Source organism: Cephus cinctus, unplaced genomic scaffold (assembly GCF_000341935.2).
Source record: "Cephus cinctus unplaced genomic scaffold, Ccin1 Ccin1_scaffold1439, whole genome shotgun sequence".
In the NCBI taxonomy this organism is placed as follows: domain Eukaryota; kingdom Metazoa; phylum Arthropoda; class Insecta; order Hymenoptera; family Cephidae; genus Cephus; species Cephus cinctus.
The window spans coordinates 21710-49398 of NW_014333818.1; the positions used below are offsets into that span (position 1 = coordinate 21710).

The 27689-nt window shown below is 50.8% G+C and overlaps 1 protein-coding gene and 1 long non-coding RNA gene across 23 annotated transcripts in view; one reads left to right on the forward strand and one right to left on the reverse strand.

Moving 5' to 3' along the window:
• Positions 1–27689, reverse strand: part of LOC107273146 (forkhead box protein P1) — a 138028-nt gene that overhangs the window by 12897 nt on the left and 97442 nt on the right. For all 22 annotated transcript variants that reach the window (XR_003061475.1, XM_015751032.2, XM_025090430.1 and 19 more), the window contains 3 exons: positions 2887–3459; positions 2696–2755; positions 182–431 (listed from right to left, as the gene is read on the reverse strand). Coding sequence is in view for 21 of the 22 variants with exons in the window: in XM_015751032.2 (XP_015606518.1) it covers positions 182–431; positions 2696–2755; positions 2887–3459 (883 nt within the window). In the remaining variant the exon portion in view is untranslated. The remainder of the gene's footprint in view (positions 1–181; positions 432–2695; positions 2756–2886; positions 3460–27689) is intronic.
• The window catches only part of LOC112495165, an 8889-nt gene continuing 4565 nt past the window's right edge, over positions 23366–27689 (forward strand). Inside the window, exons 1-2 of the long non-coding RNA XR_003061478.1 lie at positions 23366–23375; positions 23795–23797. This is a non-coding gene — a long non-coding RNA (uncharacterized LOC112495165). The remainder of the gene's footprint in view (positions 23376–23794; positions 23798–27689) is intronic.

Genomic DNA, 27689 nt, shown 5'->3' on the forward strand with positions numbered 1-27689 from the left:
GGGCTTGGCAGAGATTTCTCGGTAAGGGCGAGTGCGAGAGAGGAAGGGTTGGGGGGGGGAGGGACGACGGGAGGGGGTCTGGGTTTTCTAATCGAGAGGACGCCTCCAACATCAACTTACCTCCAGGGTCGCCTCGACACGCACGCCCCGATAAACGATCATTCCTCCTTTGAGCGAATACCTGAGGAGTGATTGTGACCCTGGAGACCCAAGCCTTGCTGAAGTAGATACTGCCTCTGGGTGATCTGAAGCTGCTGTATCAATTGCTGTTGCTGGAGCGCAAGTTGCTGGAGCGGCGCCGAGGCTTTCTTCTTGTCGGCTGTCTGCAGTAGATGCGTCTGTTGGATCAGGTTGAGCTGCAGCTGTTCCTGCAGCTGCTGCATGGCCTGCTCGAGCTGCTTGCGGCCGAGTTCAGCCAGTTGATGTTGGTGCTAAAGGTAATAGAGGAAACGTGCTCGGAACCAAGATAAAAGAGTGCAGCTCTGGTAAATCGATTCGATGAGAAAATAGCCTCAGTGCATTCTTCGTGCTGATAAATAAATCCAGAAGGGGTGGGAGTGCCGAGAGGGAGGAACGAAGGATGGGCAAGATGGAGGGAGAAAGCGAGGAGAACCGCGAGGGGGTTGAAAACTCGCCCGAAGACAAACAGCGAGACACAACGGGCTGATGGCGACAGTTAATTGCCCCGTACACCCCAGTCCATCCCAGAAACTCACCCCCAAGTTATCCACTGGCGAATATAACGCAGGGCGCCTTTCCATCGCCGAGTGAAACACCCTCGGGGAATGTTTTAAAGCAAACTGTCGGGAAAGGCGCCGTTTATCATATTACCATAAACAAAAACTGAACAATTAATGGCCCCAACCAATTAACGGGGATGCTAGTTCGACTTGGCCAAATGGGACGTCGCGACTGTCTCTCTCGCTTTCCTTTGCCTTCACTTCGTTCCTCCTTTCTTCGATCCCTTGTTTTCGAACACTATCGATCTCATTTTTAATTATTTCACGGGGCCCACGCTCCTCCTTCCTCGTCTTCCATTTCCACCCCACAGACTTTCACGCTCTCCCTCCGGTCAGGCCCGCAGCTCCTTTACTCTTGGCGCTAACCCGAAATATACGATACTTCCATTCTACCACCCTTCGCAGGGTCACCCTCCTCAGACCCGTTTCTGATCCTCCTCTCACAGTCTCACCCTTAGACCCAGTCACGCTGAGATAACATCCGCCCATATTACCAATCGTTTCTCAGTTCGTTCTGTGACCAGCCCCGATTCGCGGTCTTCGCTCTGCACTTTCTGCCTCCTCGTGTCGAAGATTCCTCCGTGAGCCTCGATTCAATCAAAAGGGCTTACTGCCCGAAGAACGAACCAGCAGAAAGTGTACTACGATCAAAATAATCCCAATACATGGACACAAGCGAAATATCTGACTGAGAGAGAGGTCAGTGCTCTGAATAGATATGAGTCCGCCGGGAAGAGCGTACTAACCAACGTACGTCGATTCCGGTTAAAAGAGAATAGAGAATAGAAGGCACCAACATGCAGAACGTAATGCGCCAAGACGAGGGAGGCTAGGGGGAGAGAGAGAGAGAGGGTAAAGCTTTGGCGATGTTGTTGGCTGTTTAGAAGAGGGAATATCTCCGTTTACGTTGTTATCCTGACTAAGCAACACCGTTAGAAGGAGGGCAGTCGAACGGAGCTGCGTCATTCATCGGAAGCCTTCGGTAGATTGGTCTTCCGGTGGACTGGTAGACCGAATGCAGACGGCAGGGGGCGCGGAGAGGCTCACACAGGGAAGGTATCGGTCCCGGGCGGGTACTCGAGTATTATCTTTACTTAGAGCTTGCTATTTTTGCAAGCGCTCCCGACCTTCCTTTGACGTTAGAGTGTTTTTGGGAAGCTCGCTCCCGAGCGGCAGTCGCTTGATACGCGAATATTGTTATCATAACAATACAGAAGGGACTGGTTGTTTATTCAGGCCGGGCACCAACCCTCTCGGCAGAGCTCAATGCTCAGGGATGCTACTGCTGCCCTAGTCGGACTCTCTTTCCCTTCACTCGCATTCGCATCACCCTCCTATCCTGATCCCGCAGCGCGAGCGTCACCCCTTGCAAGCCGCCCTTATGGGCTGGTTTTCAGATTATTGCCGCCGCAGACTCCTCGGCTGTATGCGATTTCTCTCTTGTTATCTAGTGCTGTCTCAGCCTGCTGCTGTTCTATCGATCTCGATAGAAATAATATGTATAACTTAGTAGGCAATCAGCCCCTTTGCCAAGGAGGCGTGGGAACCTTCAGAAATTGAGTAACACTCCGCAGTTTCTCCTGGCCCTCTCACTCGCACTCCCATCCGTCCGAACATTCGTTCATCCATCGATACTGTCCGTTATGATTTTTTCATTAAAATAACAATTAGCGCGTGTCTTAAATCGCGCGCTTTAATTAATTTTACCCTCAGAGAAAAGGGAGCCCTTTACCCTTTGGAACGAGACCTTAAGTCCCGGTTCCTTAAGAAGTACCTTACTGCTGATTTTGTACCATGTTCTTAATGTGCCTCGATATTTTTTAACGATTTTTCATTAATTCTGATGTTATACTCGTGAAATTAATAAATGGTATGCTCCATTCAGTAGAGTCACAGAGTTAGGCGGTTGTTTAGATGGACAAATATGGGCTTAGTAGATCAAAGTAAAAACTCACGTTTTTCAGAGATGAAAAATAACCGAATCGTTCCTGGTTAGCCGCATGTTCCGAGGAGTCCTGAAAAACCGTAGAAAAATTCCACATTGGCATTAACAATAATGCATTTGGAAATAGTACAGCACGCGAAGAATGGCAAAATAAGGACATTGTCAATCTCGTGGTGCGCGAGGCACCCGGATAACAATTACCTGGTGATGCTGCTGCTGCTGCTGCTGTTGCAGGTACAACGTGTGTTGCTGCATGAACGACTGCAGCTGACTTGGACTGAGAATGTGCTGCTGTAGAAGTTGCTGCATCTGATGCAAGCCACTCGCCGGGCTGAGCATCATCTGCGACGCTGTCTGCGAGGGTGGACCACCCCCTGGGGGGCCTCCTGGGGGCGGGCCCTGCGTAGGATTCGGCGGTGAGCCCCTTTGGGGTGCCTGAGGACTCTGATGAGGACTTGGTTGGGGCCCGGGGGCCCCGGAACTCGGCTGCTGGGACTGTTGCGTGATGAATGGCTGCTTTTGCTGGGTCATCGGTGCAGATGTCAGTGAGTGCCCAGTAGGACTGAGCTTCCCATTGCCTTGGTACTCGATGGTGAGCTCTTGTTGCTGCTCCCCGTCGGCTCCACTGGCTGTGCTGTTGCTGCTGACCCTCTCGCGCCCACGCGTTATTACTCTTTCTCTGTTGTGGGACGAGTCCCTTGACTGAAGATGCTGTTGCTGCTGTTGCTGCTGCTGCTGCTGCTGCTGCTTCAACGCTGCGAAAAGCGTGCTGACCTGAAACGTACAAGACAAGGGCACTGCTCAATATTCGTATATCGTGCGAATTCTACAGGAGGCATATCGCTTTCATCATTCGGCAGACAGTTCATGGTGCATTAGATTCCGTTTGGGTACCGCAGCGAGATATCTTGACGGTATCCCCGATAGCAACAGCTAGACTGAGGGTCCCGCGCCGCTCGAGGCTCAGACGCCACTGTTTACATGGAGGGATTTGTTTTATTAAGCTCTATCATCAAGTAGATTGTAGATTGTAGAATGAAGAATGTAGAATGTACAAACAAAAGTAAAGAATTTCCCTGGACGCACCTCGTCCTACGAGATTCGGTAAGGCGGCATTTTACCACAACCCCCAATGAGTCTTTCAAAGGGCACATAACCTCCCACTGCCGATATATTCCGCCTTACCTAGCAATAGTAGGTGGGGATTGTTCTTAACCAGGGAGCGGCCATGTTCAATCAAAAGAGAACGAAGTGAAAGGAAAGAAAATGCAATGAGAGGGAAGCAATCGAAGGAAAGAAATATGAGAATAGAGCGCAAACGGAGCGATCAGAGTCTTATACGTCGCGAGAACTCAAAGCTTCGAGAGAAAGAGAGTTCTATGCTAATCTTATTTGTGTACGATTACGTATGTTTATAACATGCAAAGAAACTCCGTGCGAGCGTTATCAGTGTTTAGTCAGGAGCGGCAGCGCGTGGCGTTATTCGCCGGTGGGCTTCTCGTCAAGAAATAAAGGAAGAAAAGGAAGACCAGAAAAAACAAGAGACCATTTTGTCAGAGTAAAAAATACGTGGACGGGCGGAAAGGTGGAAGGTGGAAAAAGAACAGAAAGAACGTGAATAGTTACACCGCAAGCCATGAGCCGCAGCAATCAGCTCAGTTTTTTTTTTTTTTTTCTTTTCCTTAAGGATCGCCACAGCGTCGAATCCTTTAATTCGTTAATTAACGCGATGATTGGTAGTGCTTGACTCTTTCGGAGGAACGTCGAGCTCTCGTGTGTACACGGTGGTCGGAGAAAAAAAGGAGCAAAATACGGAAAAGGGAAGACAACGTTAAGCTCTCTCTGTGCCGCTTGCCTTCGGTGCGGCCGAGTATCGGATGAGAGGGAAGGAAAGACCGTAAAAAGTACAAAGGTAGAAGAACAGGGAAGTAGGCTCCGCACGAAGGAAAGGATGGGGCGAGGCTGGTGGGACGGATGAGCGGTGAAGGACCATCGGCTGTAGATGAGAGAGAGAGACTCCTAAGACTCCCTCAAGAAAAGGTTAAATAATGGTCGGAGAGTGCGGCGCTGTTGGCTGTTCAGATTTCTTCGGGACCTCAGATCTTCTTGCATTTCGACTCGCCTCGTGTTGGAGGCAAAACCCCGCGCGCGCGTCTCCTTCACTCCCACTGCCCAAACCATCACTATATTACGGCTCTTTATAACTGCTGCTGTTGCTCCTCCGTCGCCATCTTCTTCTTCTTCTTCTTCTTCTTCTTCTTTTTCTTCTTCTTCTCATGTTAGTCAGCCTCTCATCCTTCGACACTCTTATTTGAATCCTGAAGTCGCGCTCCGCCGGGGGAAACCTTCATATCTTTTATATATTAGAATTCTCGTTCCTTCCTACCCTCTCTTTCTCGAATACCCGAGCAATGTTTACTGTTTGGATTTATTCCCACCCTCCATATATATGTATAACCCAGGTCCCCGTAAAGACGCTCTCCATTCAGTTTCTTTCCGGTACTGCGTCTCCTCGCGTTGACTGGCTCTTCTTTCTTCAAAACTTCGAAACAGCCAAGAAAATATCATTCTTCTCCAACGTCAGAGAGATGGAGAGAGGCAGAGAGAGAGAGAGAGAGAGAGAGAGAGTCTCGTTGCCCTACTGTCGGATTCTGGTTCGTTAAGTTCGCAGCTGACATTCATTCGTATCGTCAAGATTTGCGCGGGCAAAGTCTAAACTGCATTGGCGACACCCAGAGTCCACCTCGTCAGTTGGGCGAAGCGCTAACTCTCGGAAGAGCCAAACTCAGCAGCCTCGAGAATAATGAGCATTTGTGCCAAAGTCCATCGACATGATGTTGGCTCGTGTTCTCGCCCTGTGACACTTGTACGTGGGTACGTGGGACTTCTCATCGGGGCCTCCTGCTGTCGTCCATTCATTTATCCGTTGGCAGCGTCGTTCGTTCGTTCGTTCGTTCGTTCGTTCGTTCGTTCGTTTATTCGTCGGTTCGTCTGCAGCTCGTTTGGTATTCACGTAGGTCCTGGGCCAATCAGACGCGCCACCAGAGCCTTCTCCCTGTTGACGTTTGTCATAATATTTTAATATTAAATCGCGTTACAACCAGTCATGCGCTCGCATAATCAGACGTTATTCGCAGTGACGTGTGAGCGAGGCGGCAGGAAGGGACCGAAACGAGACGCTTCAAGTATTATGTATTTGCCACCTTTGCGATGAGAGAAATGTAGAATACAAATTACGGGATGCCAAGTAGGTATTCGTATCCCTCTCCTAGAGAACGGGAGAATGAATTCCCGAATAATTCTAAATTAGGGAAACTCCTGTGGAAGGAGGCCGGGGTGGGGCGGGGGTGCGGGTTCTTGCGTGAAATAGGCAGAATAATAAGAGACGGGGAGGCGAAGCAAGACGTGATTCCGAAGTTCTTCCGGGCCCAGAGGACCGAGGATATTGACGCCTTGACAGTAAAAGGCCTTGCAATATTGAGAGACGAATTAACAATTCCGCGCTCGTTCGGGCTCGTTCGCTGCTCGTTCGGACTTTCTGAAGGGAGTGCTGGAACGAACTGACCAGTCAGGAAGGGAGTCGCAGGATATTCGTAAAATGGCTAGGACCGTTTGGACGTCTCTGTCCAGCTCTGCTGCCCTTCTGTCCTTCGACTCCGTGAGTCCGTGGCTTCGTCCTCAACCGGATGAGGAGAGAAGGGAGATCCGCCCGTACATTATAGATGGAGGCGTGATTGGTTCGTCAGACTCTCAAAAACTCGGACTCACCAGTCACCTCCACCAGCCTGATGAACCCTTCGTTTTCGAAGCTTTATTTTACCGAGTCCACATCGTACGACCAAAGCCCCGTGTTACAGCCAGTCGACGCTCTATAGAATCTACCCCATGCTACGTTATCAATTAGTGCGATTTACTGAGATCCGGACGTCTCTCTCTCTTGTCCGATCGGCGATTGTCCCTCAATCATTCAACGCTCTACGATTGCACCTCCGACCATCTTTCCAATACAATCGATTCTCAGTCGTTCCATTCGTTACGTGCGCTAGTGAGCACGATGCCAACGCCATAGGCTATTATAGCTTCGCTAGCCAATGCGGCGGCGGCGGCAACCTTTCGCGAGGAAACAACGTCACTCGGAAAGAGCCCCTGTGTGTATAAGAATTAACGCGCAAAGCTATAGGAAGGACGTCGCGTCGCGTCTGGCTCCACGAGACAGAGAAGGTATCAAAGGTACAACTGCCTCTGCACCCGTAGCGACGCTCGACGCTCGACGCTCGACGCTCCGAGTGAGGGATGAGGAGGCCGACTGTTAGTCGCTAGGTATGCACTCACTACCCTCGGCAAGAGGGTAGAGCACACCAGGAGAATAGAGGGTGCATCGGAGAGAGTAATTTCGGGCATTCTGCGGGTTTGCTTACACCATTACACAGCCCACGCCACACTCCCCCCTTGACTCCCCCCTTGACTCCCTCCTTCGCTTCGACGGTTACGCGAACACGAATTCGCATATCCGTCGCCTCCAGCATCCCCGCTAATACCTGCAGTACCCTGCCAGTCTGCTGCTCCCGAAGCGCTCTTCGCCGAACACACTAAGCCTACAGCAACTGTACGAGTCGAGCAAAGAAGTGTGCGGAGCTCGTCCTTTGGCATCAGCCGAGCACACTGGAATTCTAAACTGGCCGTTATTTCACCTTCAGAAGTGGAATAAAGAATGTATCCAGTGGCCGGGAAATTATTCAGGGGTGGTTCTTCGGCAGCCCCTTGAGTCGAAAGAGACGTAGCAGGACGTCCGAGGGTGGAGCGGGGGCAGAAGGCGAACGAAGGGAAAAGAATGAGAGGAAGAGTCGATCCGACTCAGCTGGCTACGAGTCGTTAATGAAAATCCAACAACAGAAAAATTACGTTCACTTGGTGGTTAACGTCGCTCCGGGATAACCATAGTATAATCAGCAGCGCCCATGTACCCCGAGAACCTTCTGCGCCTCTCTCTCTCTCTCTCACTCATTCACTCGGCTGCTCCGAGAAAAGTGTGCCGCGTTTTGCTACGGTCAGCTCTTTCTTACTCACAGGCTGCATCAGCTCTACCCGACTCGCGCTATTCTCTTCTTTCTGCGTTCCGCGTGCTCCTTGTTATTATTCATTTAGCGCTCCGGAGCTTGCTCCAACAGCCAAAATAACAAGGTGCCAGGACGTCAGGGACGAGGAACCGTAAGAAACTGTACGGCGGCAACGCGGTGTCGTAATCTCCGCGCGGTTTCCGACGAGCGCGGAAAACTCGGCACGTTTTACTTTGGTTCCGGGTTAATAATTCAGTATCAATTAGTGGTCCTTTGAATTATAAAGAGACCCTTCTTCTGAACCTGACGCTTTCCGGTCGGCGAATCACCAAGATTTTTTCACTTTGTTTAAGAAATACACTCTTCAGGAATCTTTAGGAGAAATGGATGGTAGAGAACTAGAAAGGAAAGAAAAAGTCAAGAAAAGAACGGAGCATAGATCGAAAAAGCAGTTCGGCAAGAGCGATTTGTGAGGATTCCTGTACGCGAGGGGAAGATTCCCCAGTGAGGATTGTGTTTAAAGAAAAACGTACAGTTGCCTCGATAGTCGTAAGGTAGAAGGTGAAAGCTAGTCAGGCGCAGGCACGTGGACAGGAGGGTACGGCGTGAGGGAGGGAAGGTCCATTAGAGGTCCCTAAATCCCCCGACGTACACGCCCACATTGAGATACACGGTCCTGCGGGGGGTAGGATCATGACCAAGCATACGAGAGCTCGCTTCTCCGTCGACGCATATTTATTCGCAGTCCATTTTGGTTTGTTTGCACGAACGAGAGTCCGTGAGTCCGTCAGTCCGTCAGTCCGACGTCGGACCTCGACGCTGGATTCCTCCTCCTCCTCCTCGCCCTCGCCCTCCCGCCCCGTTCGCGGCCGCAGCTCTGTGCTTTGCGCCACGTCTCTAAAATCGAAAGACCAAAATATGCTGATCAGAAGCAGCTCGAATTTACACGCAAGTGGAAGAGCTCGATGTAGCACGCGGCGGCTATACGTTCCTTCCAGTCTGCCGGTACAGGGAATCCGACGTCGGGACGCCGATTCCCCGGCGAGATTGCGGTTAAAAATTGCACGTTATTACTTAAGAGAAGTCTGCTGGCCGATTCGAGTTCTTGATGATACAATTAAGAGCAGCGAGCAACACGGCCGTCTCATCCCAGTCGGAAAATTATCCAACATTTTTCACGCGTCCGAGGAGCCGAGCTGGATTCGCGACGAGTTTCAAGCGGCAGCGAGGGATCGCGAGACGGAAGGGAAGTCAAAGGAGTAAGAGAAAGGGGTGAGAAAAATATCGGAGAGCATCCGGCAGAAATTAGGAAGCGCCCGAGACGGGAGACGTCCTTTGGATTTCGAGGGGGTAACTCTCGCCTCGTATTAATTTCTTCCCAACCTTCCTGGGCTGTCTCGATCCTCTCCCCTCAAGGCTCTCTCTCTCTCTCTCTCGACCCTTCGTTCGCCATCAGCATTCTCCGACTATCTCCCCTTCCTTCCTCGCGATCTTCTACTTCCTCCACTAGATTCTCCCACTGGGCAGCGGCGGCCCGCTGGCCTTTTCCCTCACTGTAATTTCTGTGTTAATATTCAAGACGCTCAACGAAATGAATATTAAAGACAGTAATCGTTTTAACTTTAGTTTGGCCGTAATGCGCGTGGCCCGTTCTCTTATGGCAAGTCAAATCAAGTTGAGCCAATAAGCAATCCCAGGCGAAGCCAAGACGGGCGAAGCCAAGACGGGCGAAGCCGGACTCGAGCCGGACGAGACGAAGCTGCGCTACTGCTGGGGGGGATTCCCGCGCAAACGGAAACGAGCTTTTCATTAGAATCGCAATCCGTGCTACTACGTGAGATCCATAGCTCGAGGCGAGCCAAGGAGCGCAACGCTCCTCATAAAGTGAGGCAGAAAAAAGAGAAGGTGGGTGGTGGGCGTGAGTCGGTGGAGAAGAAAGGCACCTGCAAGAGTAGAGTAGGAGGCACGGAGGGGAGGGGAGGGGGGGGGAAGGGGCTACAGCAGGATCGATTCTGTTTTCATCAATTCTCCCGTAATTTAGTTCGCTTGTTTCACCCTCGACTAGCCACCCCTGGGCAGGCCCACTTTCCACCCTTCGGCCGAGCCCTATGATTGGCGTAAAGCCGCGAGCGTCGCTGGCCCCGCGACTCGAGACTCCTCGAGCACTTAGTCCTTATTTTTCAGGTCACCTATAGCTACGGATGCTGAGTATATCCTGGGTCTTCAGAATCTCGAGCTTTTTTCAAAGCACTCGCTGTAGTCGTTCGGCCGGTCTGTTTATCGAATGGCTTAATGAAAATAATCTTCGCCGATGGACCACATTCCACCGAGCGCGAGTCCTCGATCCAGGAGGAAGCAACCACCGCACTCGATTCACCCGATTCGCCATAATAACCACCCACCACCCTCTTCCCCTTGTAGAGTCGGATGCGTCAAGCAAAAAATGAAAATTCTCCGGTGAATATTTTACACATTTGGACTTTCTACGTATGCTTATTTTGCCCTCCAATTTGTCAATTAGATCTTTTCGCTCAGACGGACATTTGCATTCAGTCGTGCACAGCCTCCTGTTCCTCTCGTTCGTTCTCTTCTTTGAAAATTCCGAATACGACAACAACGCTTTAAAAGTAAGAAAAAGAAGGAGGAAACGGCTAGTGAGCTTCGAGGGTGGAAAATGTGGCTAGGCGACTAGCGAGGATAATGGGACGCGCGCTCCACTTCCAAAGGATTTCTCGGAGATGCGAGTCACTGCGAGTGGAAGGAAGTACGTACACGGTAGTATGGTGCTTCGTGAAACCTCGTGAAGCCTCGTGAAGCCTCGTGAAGCGATCTCGCATATTTCATATGCAGGGGGCTGTGTTTTGCTTGGCCCGGCAATATTATTACCATATTTTTCACATAATGCGCTACGGCCCGTACGTTTCTTAGTTCACGCGACACCGCGGTACGCGACCAATGCATTTTAACGTCTGATCATTTGGCCCTGTTCTTCGCCCAGAGAGTCTTTCTCTAGATGCACTCTCGACCTTCGACCGAGCTCCTCTTCCGAGCCTCAAACAATTCTGGCAGTGGCTCCGAAAAGGCCTCTCAATTAATTGAGAGGCCCAACGTGTGCTTATCGGCAAATCATTGAGCTTAGCTTGGAACCCTGGAAAATGAATAACGCACGACGCGCACCGAGTGCCGAGAGAACCGTCGGCGATCGCCGCCGCCTTCGGTGGCGCATTACCACCATGAGTGCCACCACCACCACCACCACCACCACCACCACCACCACCAATAAAACACAACCCCCCGACACTCGCCGGAGACACGAGCCACTTCGAGCCGCGCCCTGCAAACATCGACCAAGTTTGTTTTACAGGTCGGTCCGCACTCGAGACCCGCTGCCATTGGCCGAACCAAGAACCGTTCCTCAAGCTTTTCAAAAGAGAGGAGCCAGAAATAAAATGTTCTTCATCGATTCCCAACTCGTTTCCCGATACGAGAATCGTCAAGGTTCTCCTCCATCATTTCCCCTCTGGCATCCACTATACGCCGCACACGGCCTCCAGTCTACGCACAACCTATTCGTGTGTAGATTCCGTAAAATTATGGCCGATAAAGAAACAAATTTCGAATTCCGCCAAGCGGGGCGTTATAACGTTATTCCGCTTGTAGCGGAATTCCTCTCAGAGCAGCCCTTCTATTTCTCTTTTTCTTCCCCTATTCTTGGCTACTCCGCATCCACCCACCTCGTATTCCTATGTGTGTGATAAACAAGCCCCAATTCTAAGGGCCTATTTCCAAGCGATTAGGTGCAAGTCGCAGTTCGATACTTGATAATCACCACCGTTAGCAAAGTCTGCTGCACTTGAGACGTGGCTCCGCGAGTATTTAAGACATTGCGCAATACCTCCTGTACAGTATTCCTATGAGAATCGCAGAATTGGTAAAGAGGAGGAAAGAGCGGCAGTTGGAAGAAGCATCTAGCATTGACAATATTTCTTTAGGTACAGAAGAAACGGATATGGAGAATCTCCTTTGGGATCAGGAAATTCCCAGGAAGACTAATAAAGTAATAAAGTATTTCCCTTGGCTATTCAGGCTATTCTGGCTATTCTGGCTATTCTGGCTATTCTGGCCATTCGACCAGGCATTGTGAGCCCTTTAACCGGCTCCCTTCTCGACGGGCTGACCTGGGTAATTGAATATTGATATATAGAAAGATAGGCCTGGCCGATATGAGCAGGGGGGGAGCCCATCGTGGTCACTTTCGCCAATGGCTAACCTATAACACGACAAATATCTCGAGACATTCCGATGTGACACTGGACAACGAGTACGTCAAAATATTTTAAGTCCTTTGAAAATTGGATGTGGAAATATGCACACGTGTCAAACTGTAGGAATACAAAAAATTAGTAAAAAGAATCAAAGCGCCAGCGCATGCAATGTAATAGTCATTTGTCACACACAATTCAGCGCGAAGTTGGCATTTGCTCCACTATACTGCTAATAGTAAGGTATTGCCTCGTGGGTGGTACGAAGGCAGCTGGACAGCTGACAAGTTGGTATTTCGTGAAGCACGCAGTAACGACGGAATCCCACTGCCACGCTCGCCGCCGTCGCCGCCGTCGGCGCACACAACGAACCGGGGCAAGATATTGCGATTCGACGGACCCTCCTTGCTAATATTTATGCGACTCGCCTTGCAACATACAAGCCATTTCGGATAAGAGTAACGGCAATTTGCGGTGACGTACACGCCTGATAACCATCCTCTATTGCAATACGCGGCTGAAAATCGAAATTTTTGTCTCGATGGGCCAAGACTCCTGGTAACATGCTCGTCCAATGGTAACGACTGTCGCTCGCACCACATGACACGTGTGGATTTCACAGAAAACCTACCTTCTCGATTTCTCATAATTTGCCAAGGGGAAACACTGGCTCGAATTCCGTAGGCCAAACAGATAGGGTCTTCAGTCGCTACAAACGCGGCCGAAAGTCAAAAGCCGACAGACAGAAAGAGCGAGAGCGAGAGAGAGAGAGACAGAGAGAGAGAGAGAGAGAGAGAGAGAGAGAGAGAGAGAGAGAGAACCTGAGATCGCGCGAACGCAACTACAGGAATTATTTGTACAACGTGAGTCTGTGTTTCCTGCGCTATGCCAATGAGAGAACCGAGTGCGTGTGTGTGCGAGAGAGAGAGAGAGAGAGAGAGAGAGAGAGAGAGAGAGAGAGAGAGAGAGAGAGGTAAAATGAAAGAGAGGTCGAAGGAGGGAATTACGTGTGGGAGTTGAAGTCTCGCATATGGCCAGACCCCCTCCCACTATACTCAAGTCTTTTCAGTAAATAGTTGTGTAACGCAGAACGCAAGAGAGGCATTAAATAAATAATAGCTAAGCGGCTCGAAGAGTCGAAAAGGAAGGCGAAGCTGTTGCCGCCGCCGCCGCCGCCGCAGATATGTCACTAAATGCATTTTCTGACTTTTTCGAAAATGAAACTCCAGATTGTCTAAGATATTCGAGAAAGGATATGGCGGACTTATCCCAAGGGTGCACCTTGCCGCGAAAAATATTTTCATCGTTATCGAGTTCCACCCTAGCAACCCGAAACGCATACAGCAACATTCACCAAGAGCTATAGCAACTAGTAATGGCGATTTGTCTCACGCCGAGAGTAAGACACGCCCTAAGGTCCTCACCGCCACCCTTAGGATCATTCTTCAGTAGCGCTCCTTCGAGAGCAACTCCTAAGGACTCCCCCAGGAATCGAATCTAGAGCGCGTGCTAACGTTCCTTCTGCGACTTTTGGCAGGGTGGCCAGGCGTGCCGGTGGGCAACCCAGACCCTGGCTTCTGGACGCATCCCCATGGAAGAGAGTATGGATGGACTACCCGGACCCAAGTCGACAGATCGTTGCCAGAGTTGTTCCAACAAGTTTCGCAGAATTAGTAGGGAGATTCGCATCCTATCTGGGATTCCTCTAAACGGGCCGTTTATATGCGTCCTACGCGCGGTCAAGCGAGCCTCTATTTTTCAATATAGTAGCTGCGTGATCGAATTCTCCAACTCCCGCAGTACTTTGACGTTATATTTTATCTTTATTAGATTGCCAGGAAGCCTTTAGTAGACGGTCGAATACGTGCTCTGGATAACCGGCCTCGAGTACTGAGAAATGCTTCCAAATGACTGAAGGCGCGTCCTCGAGTAACTGCGACAGCTCGAAGGAGCCTGAATGAGTCTGAATCAGCTGGTGAAAACAGTTTAAAAAGGAAACGCTCTTCTACTTTTTCCTAGAGTGGCCTAGACTGAGAGAGAGAGAGAGAGAGAGAGAGAGAGAGAGAGAGAGAGAGAGAGAGAGAGAGAGAGAGTGAGGGAGAATGAGGAAGGGACGTCTGAGAGTTCCCATCGAAAATTCTCAGAGAACATTTATCGTGGCATACTTTCGCGGGTACTTAGAGGCGACGACGTCAGCAACGCCGCAGCTCGAGAGAGAGAGAGAGAGAGAGAGAGAGAGAGAGAGAGAGAGAGACAAGAGACAAGGGAAGGAAACACGGGGACAAACAGCGAAATAATAATAAGAAAACAGGAGAGGAAGGATGTTTGTTTGGCGGAGCCGTTAATGTCGTGGCGCGTATTGTTTATACAATAACCACTCGGGTCCAGCGTGGTCCTGGTACCAACCTTTGGAAAACACGACGAGCAAACGGAGCGCGGCTTCAATGTGTATTCTAGTCATCAAGAGTAGGGGCGAACGCGAGTTCGAGGGGCTACGGGGACTTGGGGCCCAAAAAAGAATTCAACTGGATGTGCCTCTCCCGGAAAGAAGCCAAGGTCAAATATACTGTTTGTTACGCCGCCGACAGATTCATTTTCAAGATATTTCCCTTGTCCGAAATTTGACAATTATTCTGATATATATATATATAGTCCAGTCATTCGGTAGTTTTACCTGGAAAGTTTTCCGAGAGTTTTGAGAATTCGAATGGTTTATAGATTTCTACGTGCAAAAAATGGCACCTAAAAACAGGTTTTTGACGATATCTTCTTTTCGGCTTATTTTACAATGAAAATAGTTATGTTATAAATTAAAGCAGAGCAAATTTTCTATAATTTATGTATCAACCTTGTTTTTGTAAAATGAATAGTTTCAGCATACGAGCGCCGTAAAGTCTACTCCACACGCGTATTGGCGAAAAAACTCATTTATATATTACATGTATATAAATTATACATTTTATACTCATTTATATATACTTTCGACCGTCCACCCTTCGCTCATGCACCCGCAAGCCAGGCAGGCGCCAGCCAATTCTTTTTTCACTGGGAACTGACGAGCCGGTATGAACAGGGAGTTGGGGTGGAACAGGCCAAACTCCGCCAGAACGAGAGCTTTGACGAAACCTATCTGATAATGCGATAACTTAACGGATCGTGTAGATTTTTGGGGACGCGTAAAATCGAGCAACGCCACCGTAGGTGCTGATCTTTGGGGTCGCGTGAAATCAGCAAACGCACCTGGATGCACGAACGGGAGCGGACGGTTACGGAAATGCGCGGCCGCTCAGGTTACTGCCGTTGAGGCAGAGAGGGTCGGAGAGTTTAGCGTCAGGGCAAATAGCGCGAGATACAGAGAGCAACGGATCGAGAATGTAACAGAACGAATCGGACGTATCAAGTCGAAATCCCTTCACCAATTAATAAATTGGGAGACTCACCGGAGCTGGTGCAGCTAATCCGTAAAGGCCGAGAACTGCATCCAGAGGACACTCGGGTGGGCACTGCACTGGGGCACGACACTACACCTCCGGAAGACTCACAGGAAATCCACTGAATTTCCTGGATATCGCGAGAGCAACGCGAGAACTACACGAGCGTGAACTTTCTATAGCGGATCGAAACACAGCTGGAAAAACTGTCAACAGACAACACGCGAGCGCGAGACAGCCGTGACAGCCGTGACAGCCGTGACACCTCGGTCGGTGCCCCGAGACAGACTGCTTTGACAAAAACCAAATTCGAGAACTAATCATTCCGATTGGGCGAGATCCTAATAGCCGATAACTCTTCCATCTCCCTCGAGGTGACCCTTTAAACCAAATAGAGAGCATTCCTTAGAGAATCGGTACGCAACACTCTTGGAGATCCTTCACGGCCGCTTCCCCAGGGAATGGGGCGACAGCTGGGCACTGCATCCTTAACCTGGGCAGGAGATTCCTCCTGCCCTTAATCGTATGAAAACTATAACTATGCCCGCTCTCCAGCCTTTTTACCCATCTCCAACGGGACGCCTGTATCTCACCCGGGCTTCTGCCGGTCCATGGAGACGTCTCCGTCGGGCCGTCTCCTCTGCCGGGCAACTCGGTACGTCGAGACTATCTCCCCACGGCAGATTGGACCTGAACTAAACAATAACGAAATCTTACGAGAGCATCTGCATAACTATACGATTCAACCCGAGAGCGTAGCTTCTGAGCAGGGTGGCGACCCGAAGGGAACCAGAAAGCGAGAACGTTATCTGTATCGGTAACCGGAGTCGTCTTGTGACCGTGAATCGAAAAAGCACGTTACAATACATATTTTTTATTATACTATATACATATATTATCATATTACGAGTGGCGAACATACGAGGTGGGAAAGTGAAAATTCGAAAAGAGCATGTTGAAATATATAAAAATACAAATTTTCAAAACTCCAGGAAACCTTTTCAGATAACCCCGTTTTTGAGCACCGAATGACTGGACTAATATTTCTGGCGTTTTTTGACGATCGGACCGTTGTAGCTTCTCTCAATTCTCTCAAGTTCCTATCTCGCCTGATCCTGACTCGTACGAAGGGGTTACAGTCGAATCGTTCATAGTCGTATGTAATAACGACAAGTAAGTCCGGTAATTAATGGAGACGTAACGAGTGGGCGTAGCCGAGGACTAATACGTGAAATAAATCTGCGGTAATAGTAAGTAATTTGGCCTATAAGTCGATAACAAATTGGGTTTGCCAACGGCAGTCCGCGAGCGTAATGGCTGCCAAGTGACCGTATTCGACGCCCTGCCGTGGCATTCAACCCTTCTAACCCCACCCCCTCTGTCCGCCGTCAGGCATATCCATTGCCTCCTTCTCTTTCTTTTCCTCCTTTTCTCCTGGCAACGTCCCCGCACACGAGCATCGCGAGAAGCCACTGAACGAGAAGCAGCACTCCCTTTCGCCAGGCATATTCATATTTCACGGACTTGTAATATAGGAAAGTTTTGTTTAAGCCATAAAGCCAGGGCCCTGGCCCCGGCCCCCCCGGCCCTGAGGAAGGTGGGGCTGGTCACCCTTCGGTGGACGCGTCCACCGAGCGAGTGCGAAATAATTCACGTTTCAGACTGGCAAGTAAGGGTGCTACGGCGCGTACCGTCTCTCTCTCTCTCTCTCTCTCTCTCTCTCTCTCTCTCTCTCTCTCTCTATCTCTCTCTCTATCTATCTCTCTCTATCTCTCTCTATCTCCAGCTATCTCTAGGGCCCCCCATCGAGGAATTCGTACTACAAGATAAAGACAGATCGTGGGGGCGCGAGTAGCGTCGCGTCGCATCGTACACCAAAGACGGCCGGAATATCTTTGAGGGATTGAAAGGGCCGCATGCGAATTCCCTGCAGAATTCAATGAAATCGCGACCACTTCCTATGCGTCTTAGTATTTCTCACGACACTCTCTCTCCTGTCTTTCAGTTCGAAAATCAAAGATACGCACAGCACATATGGTACAATTTGATAGAAACATTTGAAATATACTCTTCGAGCAAAAGGAAGGGAAGGCAGGCGCAGATCTTTTGGCCTAATGCCAATAAGGAAATGATAAACAAGAAAAGAATTACAATTGTTGGAAACTGCCGTACTGCAGTTAGGCGGGCACGAGGAGCACGAGCAGCACGAGCAGCGCCAGGGTCTAGCATACGTGAGAATGAAGAGCCAGGACAAAGAGAACCCGGGAAAGAGAATTCAAGTTGGAAATGGTCAAGCAGGGTAATGAGTAATGTCCACATCTGCTCGGGACATCCCATCAGTAACTACCCCCGAGGACCATTTCCACCCCATATCGCCTTCTCGCCTCGATTCCGCGCTGCATATCAAATTATGGAGTCCCGAATGGCTCCCGATCGTCGCCACTGCCGGCTGCTGCTACTGCTGCTACTACTGCTACTACTACCACCACCACCACTACTAGCTCAGCTATTACCGCTGCTGCTATGATATATTTGGATATATTAAATTTTTTTAGCCACGCGGACACCTCGTCGCTCGGGCGTTTATATCGCTGGGCGATCGATACGCCCTACTAGCTGTCCCCATCGACATCTCCGGGGCATTCCTTCTAGCAGCATCCCCTTCCACTTCTAGCAGCCTCGCGTTTCCGCCCTCCCTCCGCCGCCAGAGAAATCTTGCCGCGAGAGAGAAGGCTATACGACGCACGAGAGAGATCCTCGGCCCGTGTTCTATCTTTCAACTCTTGACCAAAGAGTAGATGCACTTTTAGGGGAAAAAGATAAAGATAACGAGATGGAGATAGTGGAAGCAGTCCCCTTTTGCATAGTCGACACCTTGCGTGTCCATTAGGCAGGAGGGTCGCGCGGCGACGGCAAGGGTACGAGGTGCGAACCGTAAACGCGCCACGTGCTGCAAATGGAAATGGAGCGAATATCGCAGCAAACACTCGAGAGCGTGGTCGCCACATATCGATATACCACGCGAACGAGTCACCCTCTCGAATCTCCGAGCTCGACGGTCAACCTACTACCCTCTCTCGGATCCCCTTTGCTCGACTGATTGTGAGCCAACTGGCTCGACGAGTGCACGTCCACCCACGTCCACCCACGTCCACCCGCGACAATCCACTTGGAAATCCAACGGTCAGATCCCGCAAAAGGCCCCAAAGCTCCTTTCCTTCTAGAAAGAACTGCGGTAAGTGCTCGCTTGCGAACGATACGAGAAATTGCCCATTGATAATAGGGCTAAGCCGACTAACCGACCCACCTTTTCACGAGAGCCTCGCACCACATTTCGACCCGACCTCGACTATCCGACACTATTTCGAGGAATCCTTCGGAACTCACTCGATTCGCTCTTGATCCCCAGCGACTCGTTCGAATTGCGATAGTAGTTTATTTATTTATTTTTCTTCAAATCCCAGTCTCGCCCGCGTATTTGCATTGGGTCGCTTCTCCAGTCTCCAAGCAGGTATCCGTCGGCCGCGAGTATCCAGCAGCGGAGCCAAAGAGCACGAGTGCTTCTGGCTAAACAAATATGCACTCGCGTATTCATTCGTCTATCTTCCAGTCCTGCCTGGCTCCTGCCAGCATCACTAGCAACACACTCGGCAGCCCCGTTAAAGACTTTTCTCGCAGAGGGTTGTTGGGCTTGTTGGGGTTGTTGGGGCTGCTGTGGGGCTGCTTACGTGCGCCGTTCTTATGCAGAGACCGACGGCAACGGGCTACGCGCCAGACGCTTCTGTCGAACATTTTACCGATATCTCGTGGACTCGCGAGATTCTGAAAATGCGTTTCGCAAAATGATCCTCCATTCGTTGAAACTCATGGAAGGGACGAAAGGGACGCACTGGAATCCCCGAAGGTGAGTGGATTAACAGACAGGCTGACAGGTGGAAGTGCGACGCGATACGTGAGTCCTGTTGCTCCTTCATCAATGTATACCTATCTGTCAAAGACTATTTGTTTTGAATAGCTCGATACAGAGGGACACGATGGGAGTGATATATGTTTCATGATATATGCTCTGGCAGAATATCTGCAGAGAAGAAGAACTCGTCTCATAAAGAACGGGGCGATTTGTCACGGCAGTTTGCGATGCCACGGGAGGGAATAATCCTCCGGATATAATCTCGGTAGAGGCGACCCCTGCGACCCCTGCGCACCCAGTGAACCCTCGCGACTCTAACCCATCTCTCTCGCGCCCTCGCCCTTTCTCATGCGACACGAAAAGACTGGAAGTGTATTAACAAAAGCACGGACGTGTCATCCGTGCGCAACGTTACTTAATTTTTCTTCTCTGAACTTGTCCTTAGGGCCGGTACGAAGGTTCCACCACCAGGCAAGCACCTGTCCGTTCGCCAATTTTTTTTGCAAGATTTGCAAAAGGCCAAATTTTATGACTGGGGGCTGGACGTTTGTCTCCTCTCTGGCATCCCATGCCATAATGGACAGCCGGTGCCAGACGGCCGGAAGCTCCTCTCTCTCGAGAGTCCCCGTCTGTCCCTTCCTATTCTTTATTCCACATGCAAATCTAATAAGCTCTGCGACTGGCCCCACCATCAGCCCTTAGGTCGCCGGCCGATATCCTCCATGTTGCCCTGTCCATGTGCGTTTCGCGTTTTATCGCCCTGATTTTATTCCCTGTACCGCCATAGAACCCCCACCCCCCTCCCCTACCCCCACGATTTCTCCTGCTTCTTGCACCTCCCTATATCTATATCATTCAGCTTGGCCATCCCCTCGTTTTACTGTTTTGCTTTATAGCTTCGCGAGACTCGGCCGACGGTCAATTCGTGAAGGAAATCCTTACTTTATTTCGATAATCTTACGAGAGATTCTCAACTTGGCCGAAACTTTTGACTTGGGTTTCGAGTCAAGAGACGCGTTACGAGATACCTGGAAATTTTGTACACTTGCTCGATGCAATCTTCAAGATCAAGATAATTCTATAAAATTCGTAACGTTTAACAGGAGCATCAGCAAGTTTCGCGAGCGTCGCATCGTCGCATCGTCGCATCGTCACACCGTCTAGCAAGCGTCGCTCAACGTCCATTCTCAATCCAAATAGTTGCACAAAAACCTGTTAGAGCTCTTAAATGTTAACTTGATTAATGAGTCAATAATTGTCTTTCCGTTTGCCATGACTATTTCTGGCGGCCAACGCAGACAAATCTATTTCCAAGGAGGAAAGTGAAAGTTGGATGAACTTCAATTTTCCCATCGCCATTCAAATCAATCGTCCTGAACTTCAGCCAAGAAAAACTAAATCTAGTGTAACGTTACACGGAGTAGCGAGACTGGCTGGATATCGAGCAGACTGTGGTACCAATCAATTCCTGACATCAAAGAGCCTGAGATAACAGCCTGAAAGTATGTAATAGGTATGTACCATGCGGACACGCAAGCAGAAATAATCGGAGCAATGTAGCTAGGATACGCAGGATGAAGCTTAACGACATATTCCTTCAGCGTGCTATAATCGCCGCTCTCTCTCTCTCTCTCTCTCTCTCTCTCTCTCTCTCTCTCTCTCTCTCTCTCGACGACACGAGGAATAAAAAGAAACGAGGCGTCGCTTGCAATGCCAGGAAAAGATATGAGAGAGAGAGAGAGAGAGAGAGAGAGAGAGAGAGAGAGAGAGAGAGAGAGAGAGAGAGTCTCTCTCTCTCTCTCTCTCTCTCTCTCTCTCTCTCTCTCTCTCTCTCTCTCTCTCTCTCTCTCTCTCTTTAAGCTGAACAATTCAGAATCCCTTTAAAAGACCCACGGCCGACTGATATATATTCGAACGAGAGCAACGAAGAGAGTAGAAGGCATGCGTGCAAGGTCATGTGGCCGTCAGGTCGCACGGCCGCACGGCCGCTCAGTAGCGCGTCGGGCACGCGACTGCTGCTGCGAGAGAGAACTGGCTCTTTCAGGTAGAGAGAGGGAGGCCATGGAGCTTCGGGGGCCTTTCGAGCATCGAGTTTCGAGCTTTCGTCGTGGTTTCAGGGTGAGACGGGGCTGTGCACGGGAAGGGCAGGCACCGCGACGCTGGAGCGTCGGCGCCCGACGCCCGACGCGATACACACTGTGTACAGGCCAACACGGGGAAACATGACCAACACAACTAACGGCGCCAACGCTGGCAGCCCGATGATGCTTTCGGCTGTCCCAGTGCGTGGCACGCGCCCGGTGCAGCCGCACGCACTCCTCGCACTCCTCGCACTCCTCCTGTACCTAGCTGGCCTTCTTCTTCACTCTCTACTCTCTACGGTCGACGATCCTTGCTTCCTCCCCTCTGCGCCCCCCTTAATCTTCCAGCACTATTCGATTTACCCTGCAGAGCTTCGAAATCTATCAATGACGCAAGCTACTGCCCGCCTACGTAAGTCACGTGTTTCGAAGTCTGTAGGTATCGCCTCGTTCTTTGAGGAAAGAGACATGCAGGATGCGCGTGCAAGGGGCGCTGACAGGCGTAGTGTTAGGACGTCCTAGAATGCAAGTCCTTGCGTAAGGGCGAATCGACTTATTGTCTGGCCACGTGTCTACAGGCACGGGGAAAAATTATATTTTCTCTCAGGCAGAGACGTTCAATTCTTCGTATGGCTACCTGACACACGCGCGCGCGCGCGAGCTGACCTGTGCGTAACTGACGCACGTATGGCGAGAGATTGCGAGATGCTGAGGCAATTGGTGGTTTTCGAAAACGCGTGTCGCTCTACCCGATAAAACCCGATAGTTTTGCCGAATAAGTCACACATCAATTTAAAGAAGCAATTTTGCCATGCTTTTACTTACTCGTTCAACGACGTCAGCTCAGGCCCCCTCTTTATGCTTCACTGGATTATTAACAGCTCGGCTGGTTCACGTTTCTCGGTTTTCGTGTCGTTATTCATACAAACGAAACCGAAAGCAGTCTAGTGCGTTTTCTCAATATTTCTCCCGGCACGATTTCGATTTCGAGCCGCTGAAGGAAACGGCTCGGTTGCCCACCACTCGCCACAGCTTCTTTCCTGCCTGAAGGAAGTTCAGAGAAAAATCGTGAAAGGAAGCTAAGACATGACACTGGAGCGACCAAGGTACACGAACGCGATGGACCGATTCAAAATCTATATAGCTTTTCCCAAAATTATACTTTTCTCTTTTGTCTCCTTTCAGTCTAAATCACGTTGCTTTATGGTGCAGGCGCTAATTACTCTTCTTTAACTCTTAATATATTTGGCGTCGCGTTATCGTAGCTCGATCAATTTCACGTAAGTCAGATCAATTAACGGATGGATAGTGATGAAATGTCAAAGCGACACCCGATGGGAATCAGTGCGCTGATAAAGTCGCTAGTATCAAAGGAAACTCTTTTTAAAACTCTCGGAAAGCGGCGACTGGCCACCTTCGAAAAAGACTGGAACGCGGAATGAGTTTGCCGAGAGAACACGCGTTAGATTCGCAAACACTTTTACCACCTCACGGTATTTATAATGTAACACGCGTCATTTGTTTATTTGCTAGCACAGATTATCACAAAGGTTGTTTAGAACGAGAATTCCGTTGACGCGAATTGTCAAGATATCGAATCTTCTTGTTTATTCCCTGTCTCCTCCCTGTCTCCTCCCTGTCTCCTCTTCGTCGCATTCGTATTCCTATTTCTATTTTTCATTCGTCTTCGTGTTCGCGTGCGTATTTATCCAAATGACCAGAAGGAGATGCACAGCGGCAAACACTGAACACGTCGCGTCGATTCTTCTTGTCTCCTGCTTATCCAACTCACGTCAACAGATTCTATCGATACGGTCGCTCCAGTGTGGGCGTGTGTGTTTGCGTGTGTTAACGGAACCAGAAGGCGAGAGAGAGAGAGAGAGAGAGAGAGAGAGAGAGAGAGAGAGAATTTGGAAATTATTAACTATAGTAGATGCGTGTGTGCGTGTGTGTAGCAGTGTGGTGTGGTTGTGTCCGTGTGTGTGTGTGTGTGTGTGTGTGTGTGTACCTGAGTCTTCCTACGAGGAACCCGAAGATGTTAAGATCAATTATGTGTAACAGAGACACGCTATAGTTAAGTTCATATATGGATGGGTGTGAGGTGAGTCGTGTGCGTGCGTGCGTGCGTGTCAGTGCGCGCGCGCGCGCGCACCTGCGAGTAAAGTGTTGGTTCCAGTGAGTGAAAGAGTAGAGGTCGGGGTGCAGGGGAAAACGGGCAGGGAAGAGCGGGAGAGACCTACCAAAGTGCGAGAAGGCAGTCAGAGACTGTCAGACAGACAGACGGCAGGCAGGCAGCCAGGCAGGCAGGCAGGCAGAGTCAGGCAGATGAAGCAGGCAAGCAGGTAGATCAGGCTTTGAAGGCCCGAAGGCGGTAGGACGGGCGGCTTGCTGTGTTGTGTCGGATGCTACCGGGTACCGGGTAGCGAGTACTTGTTGTTCGGATGCCGTGAGGGGCGAGGGACGAGGGGCGAGGGGGCGTGCGGCTAGAGGGAGGCACGAGGGTCGAGGAGGTCGCGCGGGGGAGGGTGCTCTCGAATGGCCTTGCGCGCAGCAGCGGCTACCGATGCGATGCCAAGCGAACCAGAGTTGCTGGTGGTGGTGTAACGAAGTCGCGGGGCACAAAGCTGCCTACTAGAAACAGGCAGGCTACCAGAGGCAGGATCAGGAAACCGGGGCTAGGATCAGGCCGGATGACTGGATGGGAAAGGAGTGAAGAGCTAATGAACTAAACGGCTAGTTATTCCGAAGCAACAAATCTCCAAAATAGTAGCCTAAACGGCGCGACTCCCTGAGGATATTCGTCCCACCCTCTGCTCCTCTCTCACCCTCCTCCGCCTCCTCCGCCCCTTCCACCACCTCACCCACCCACTCCGCCTCCTCCTTCTCCTCTCACACCTCCTTCACTGGTCGCCTACCACGGGGTACGTACGTTCGAACGGTGCGGCGACGAAGCTGCTGCCCTATTTCGCACACGGGACGATACACGCGACGATTAACTGATACGTGATGTTGGCCAATTTGAAGTCGAGAGCGACGCAAGACCGCCGGGTGGTGAAAACTTAAGGGAGACTTTTACGTTGTGCTCGTCACTCGTGCTACTACTACGTCAGCGCGATTCGGCGTTACGACGTTACGACGTTACGTAGCAGCGTGATGCGCGTTGGCCCGCGCTCTCGCCGGTTGTGTGTTGTTTTCCTCCTTGCCGTTAAAACAATAATGCAATATTTAACCATACATAGCAGAGGCCGAGCCGAGCGTCTCGCGGTAGGGCGAGACTTCCAGGGGGAAGTTCACCCCTCTCCAGGGCTCCCACCCTACCCTAGCTCGAGGAAAACCACCACCAGCAGTCCTATGACCGCGGCATTCTAGTTTTCTTTCTCACTCCCACTGACTCCCTCGCGTGTACAGAACAGCATAATCTCTCGAAACTCTTCTGGCTCCCCCCCTCTTTCTCTCTCGCTCTCTCTCGCTCTCTCTATTCTCTTCTCCGTCTCTCCCCCTAAGAGGCAGGAGAACGCAAGGGCGGCTGTTCTCGCTCCCCCCGACCCCCACCCACATCCACGTCCACGGAATTCTAGTAGCGTAGGAGGCGGCGCACGCTCCACGAGGTGAATATCAGTGCGGTGGGGGTGAATTCGGCGCCGGTGCCTTCGGCAGTTTCGGCGTCGAAGGGGTAAAAGATATACCGTCGCCTCTGCCGCCGCCACCGCCGCCACCTCCACCAGCGAGAATCCCGACTGCGCCGCCACTGCCACATACATGCAAGGAACCGTAGGATTGCATCTCACGCTATTTCGTGACGCTTCGCGAGTCGGCACGCATCCTCGTCGCCCATCCTCAGGCTCCTCCGGTGCCCCGCAGCAACGTGCCTGACTTCCTTACAGGAGGACATTCGCTGAAAAATCTGTGCACATTGATTATATGGAATCGCGAGTACCATTGAACCCACGATCGGTCTCTTTAGTCCTACGGACTGACAGCACTCTCGGTTATACGTTCGAGGATCGAAGAATCCTCTCGAGGATATGGAAGGACTCAGGACGGTGAAGCAAACTTATTGTCAGCAGAGACAGCAGTACTGTAGCCAAAGGAGGCTAGAGTGAGTCGGGGGAGTCGGGTGAGTGGGGCGAGTGGGGGGGTGCGCCCCAGAGGAGGAGATGAGGAGCTAGAGCAGCTAGACGTAGAGTACGGAACATCCAGGTGGAGGAGGATAGTCCCTAGGAAGAGTGTAAGGGGGCTGTGTAGCCCATTACCCCTTGAGCCACCCCACCATGAGACCTGCTGGAATCGCGACGCCGACTCCGACTCCGACGCCGACGCCCCGCGTCGGCCAATAAGGTGGCCCGTCGACACAGAGACAATTCAAATGCTGCCCAATAACAAACGCCTTTTGTTGTTACGGTAAACTTTCTTTTCGAGTCGTCTGTTTGTGCCTTCTCAGGACAGCCCACCGGTACCTCTACCAGTGCAGCTTCGGCAGCAGCAGTTTTCCCTCCGGCCGCGAACCCCTCTCGTCCTACATTCCACCACTAACACTACCCTGCCGACGACGTCGACAGTTCCGCGGGTCTTTCGTATTTTTTCTCCTTCTCCTTCTCTCTCTCTCTCTCTCTCTCTCTCTTCCCGTGAACGTCAACATATTAAAACGGGGCTTGGTCCGCCGTGCGCACTGCTCAACGCTGACTCTGCCTTTCTCTACTTTCCACTCTCTCCTTACCCTCCAAATTCTCCCGTCTCTCGCTTGACTACCATCGCCTTTTTCCTTCGTCCTTCTGCTCGAAACTCCATCGTAGAGTCATCTGCACTCTGGCGCACTAATTCAAATACATACTCCCCATCGTCCCTAGATCTTTCCCCATCATCCTTCTCTGACAATTCTGATAATAAACTGCTGCTCCGGCACTATACTCTTTATTCTTGTTCTCTCATTTCTTGACCCTTTCGCATGCCTGCCTGCCACTCTGTTCTTCTGCTGTAAAGCCAGACGTTTTGGAGAATCAATCGATAACACGAATCTCATTTGGATCTGGACCTCCAATTAAATCACGATAAAAGTTAGTCCCCGTCGCTCTTGTTTCTTTCTCTGGAGAAAAGGAAGAGGAGAAAGGAAGGGAAAAGGCGGAGCGCGCACAAGGACATCGATGAGTTTCTCGAGTGGAAAGATCGAGCTCCTCGAAAAGAACGAATGAATAAATATTCATTGACGGTTTCATCAAGAGTCTTAAGAGTTTCATTGCTTGGCACATCTTCCTGCCGCGCGGCCCTGGAGCTTCGCGGAAGGTCCGATCGGCGGGGGGGAATCACGTGGAAAACGGCAACTTTTGAGATTCTACAAATGAAAGAGAGCAGCGCGTTAGCATCGGACGAGAGTCAGGCAGCAGCAAGCAAACATCTTGCAATTGGTGAATCGCTGTTCGCGAATATCCAAGTAACGACGACGAGCCAACGAATGGCTGGCAGAAACGGGCCGACGGTTTTCCCGAGCAAAGTGGCAGAGACGTCTCGGAAAAGGCCAAGAGGTGAGAAAGTCAGTGAGCGAAGCAGCGACGCTGCGGCCTGCGGCCTGCGGGGTGGCGAGTGGTGGGTGGTGGGCGGTGGGCCACGTTGCCAATGGGTGCGTTCTCGCCCTAGCGCGCAGGGGTTGACGCTCGCTAAAATTGAAATTTCTCCGCTCGAGCGGCGACGCAGCAACTCATAAAAAGTTTAAACGTTTCACTCGCTCGCGCGAGTGTCGCTCTCGCGCGCTCCTCCTGCCCCTGCTGCCTTCTTTTCCAATATAAACTCACTCTTCTCGGCCACCCTGCCTGCCGATTGACTCTCGGCCGCACCCCCATCTCCAAATACGGATGCTCACCCTTCGCGCGGGATGCTTACGGCTGGCAACTTTTACCCCGCGAGAAATTAGGGGCTTAGTTCGGCTCTCTCTCTGTCGCATAAAAGGGTGCCTGCCTCGCTCCTTTCTTTATATTCCCTACTGCCGCCGCCACCACCCCTTCCTATCCCTGTGCTGGGGTGGCAATCGGGGTGCAACCGTTTCCCTTCTACCTGGCTGAGCGGATGCTTTCGAAAAATATCTAGCGGGATAGGAAATCCGACAAACATCCCTCCTACAATAGAGATTCGCGAAACAATACAGAAACCTTTTAACCGGGTAGAAAAGTCGATTTCGCGATCCGACGAAATTTAATCTGAGTCCTCGTTTCCGATTTCCAAACTTTTCAAAAATTTTCCGAGTTTAATCGAGGTCCCCATCCCCCCCCCCC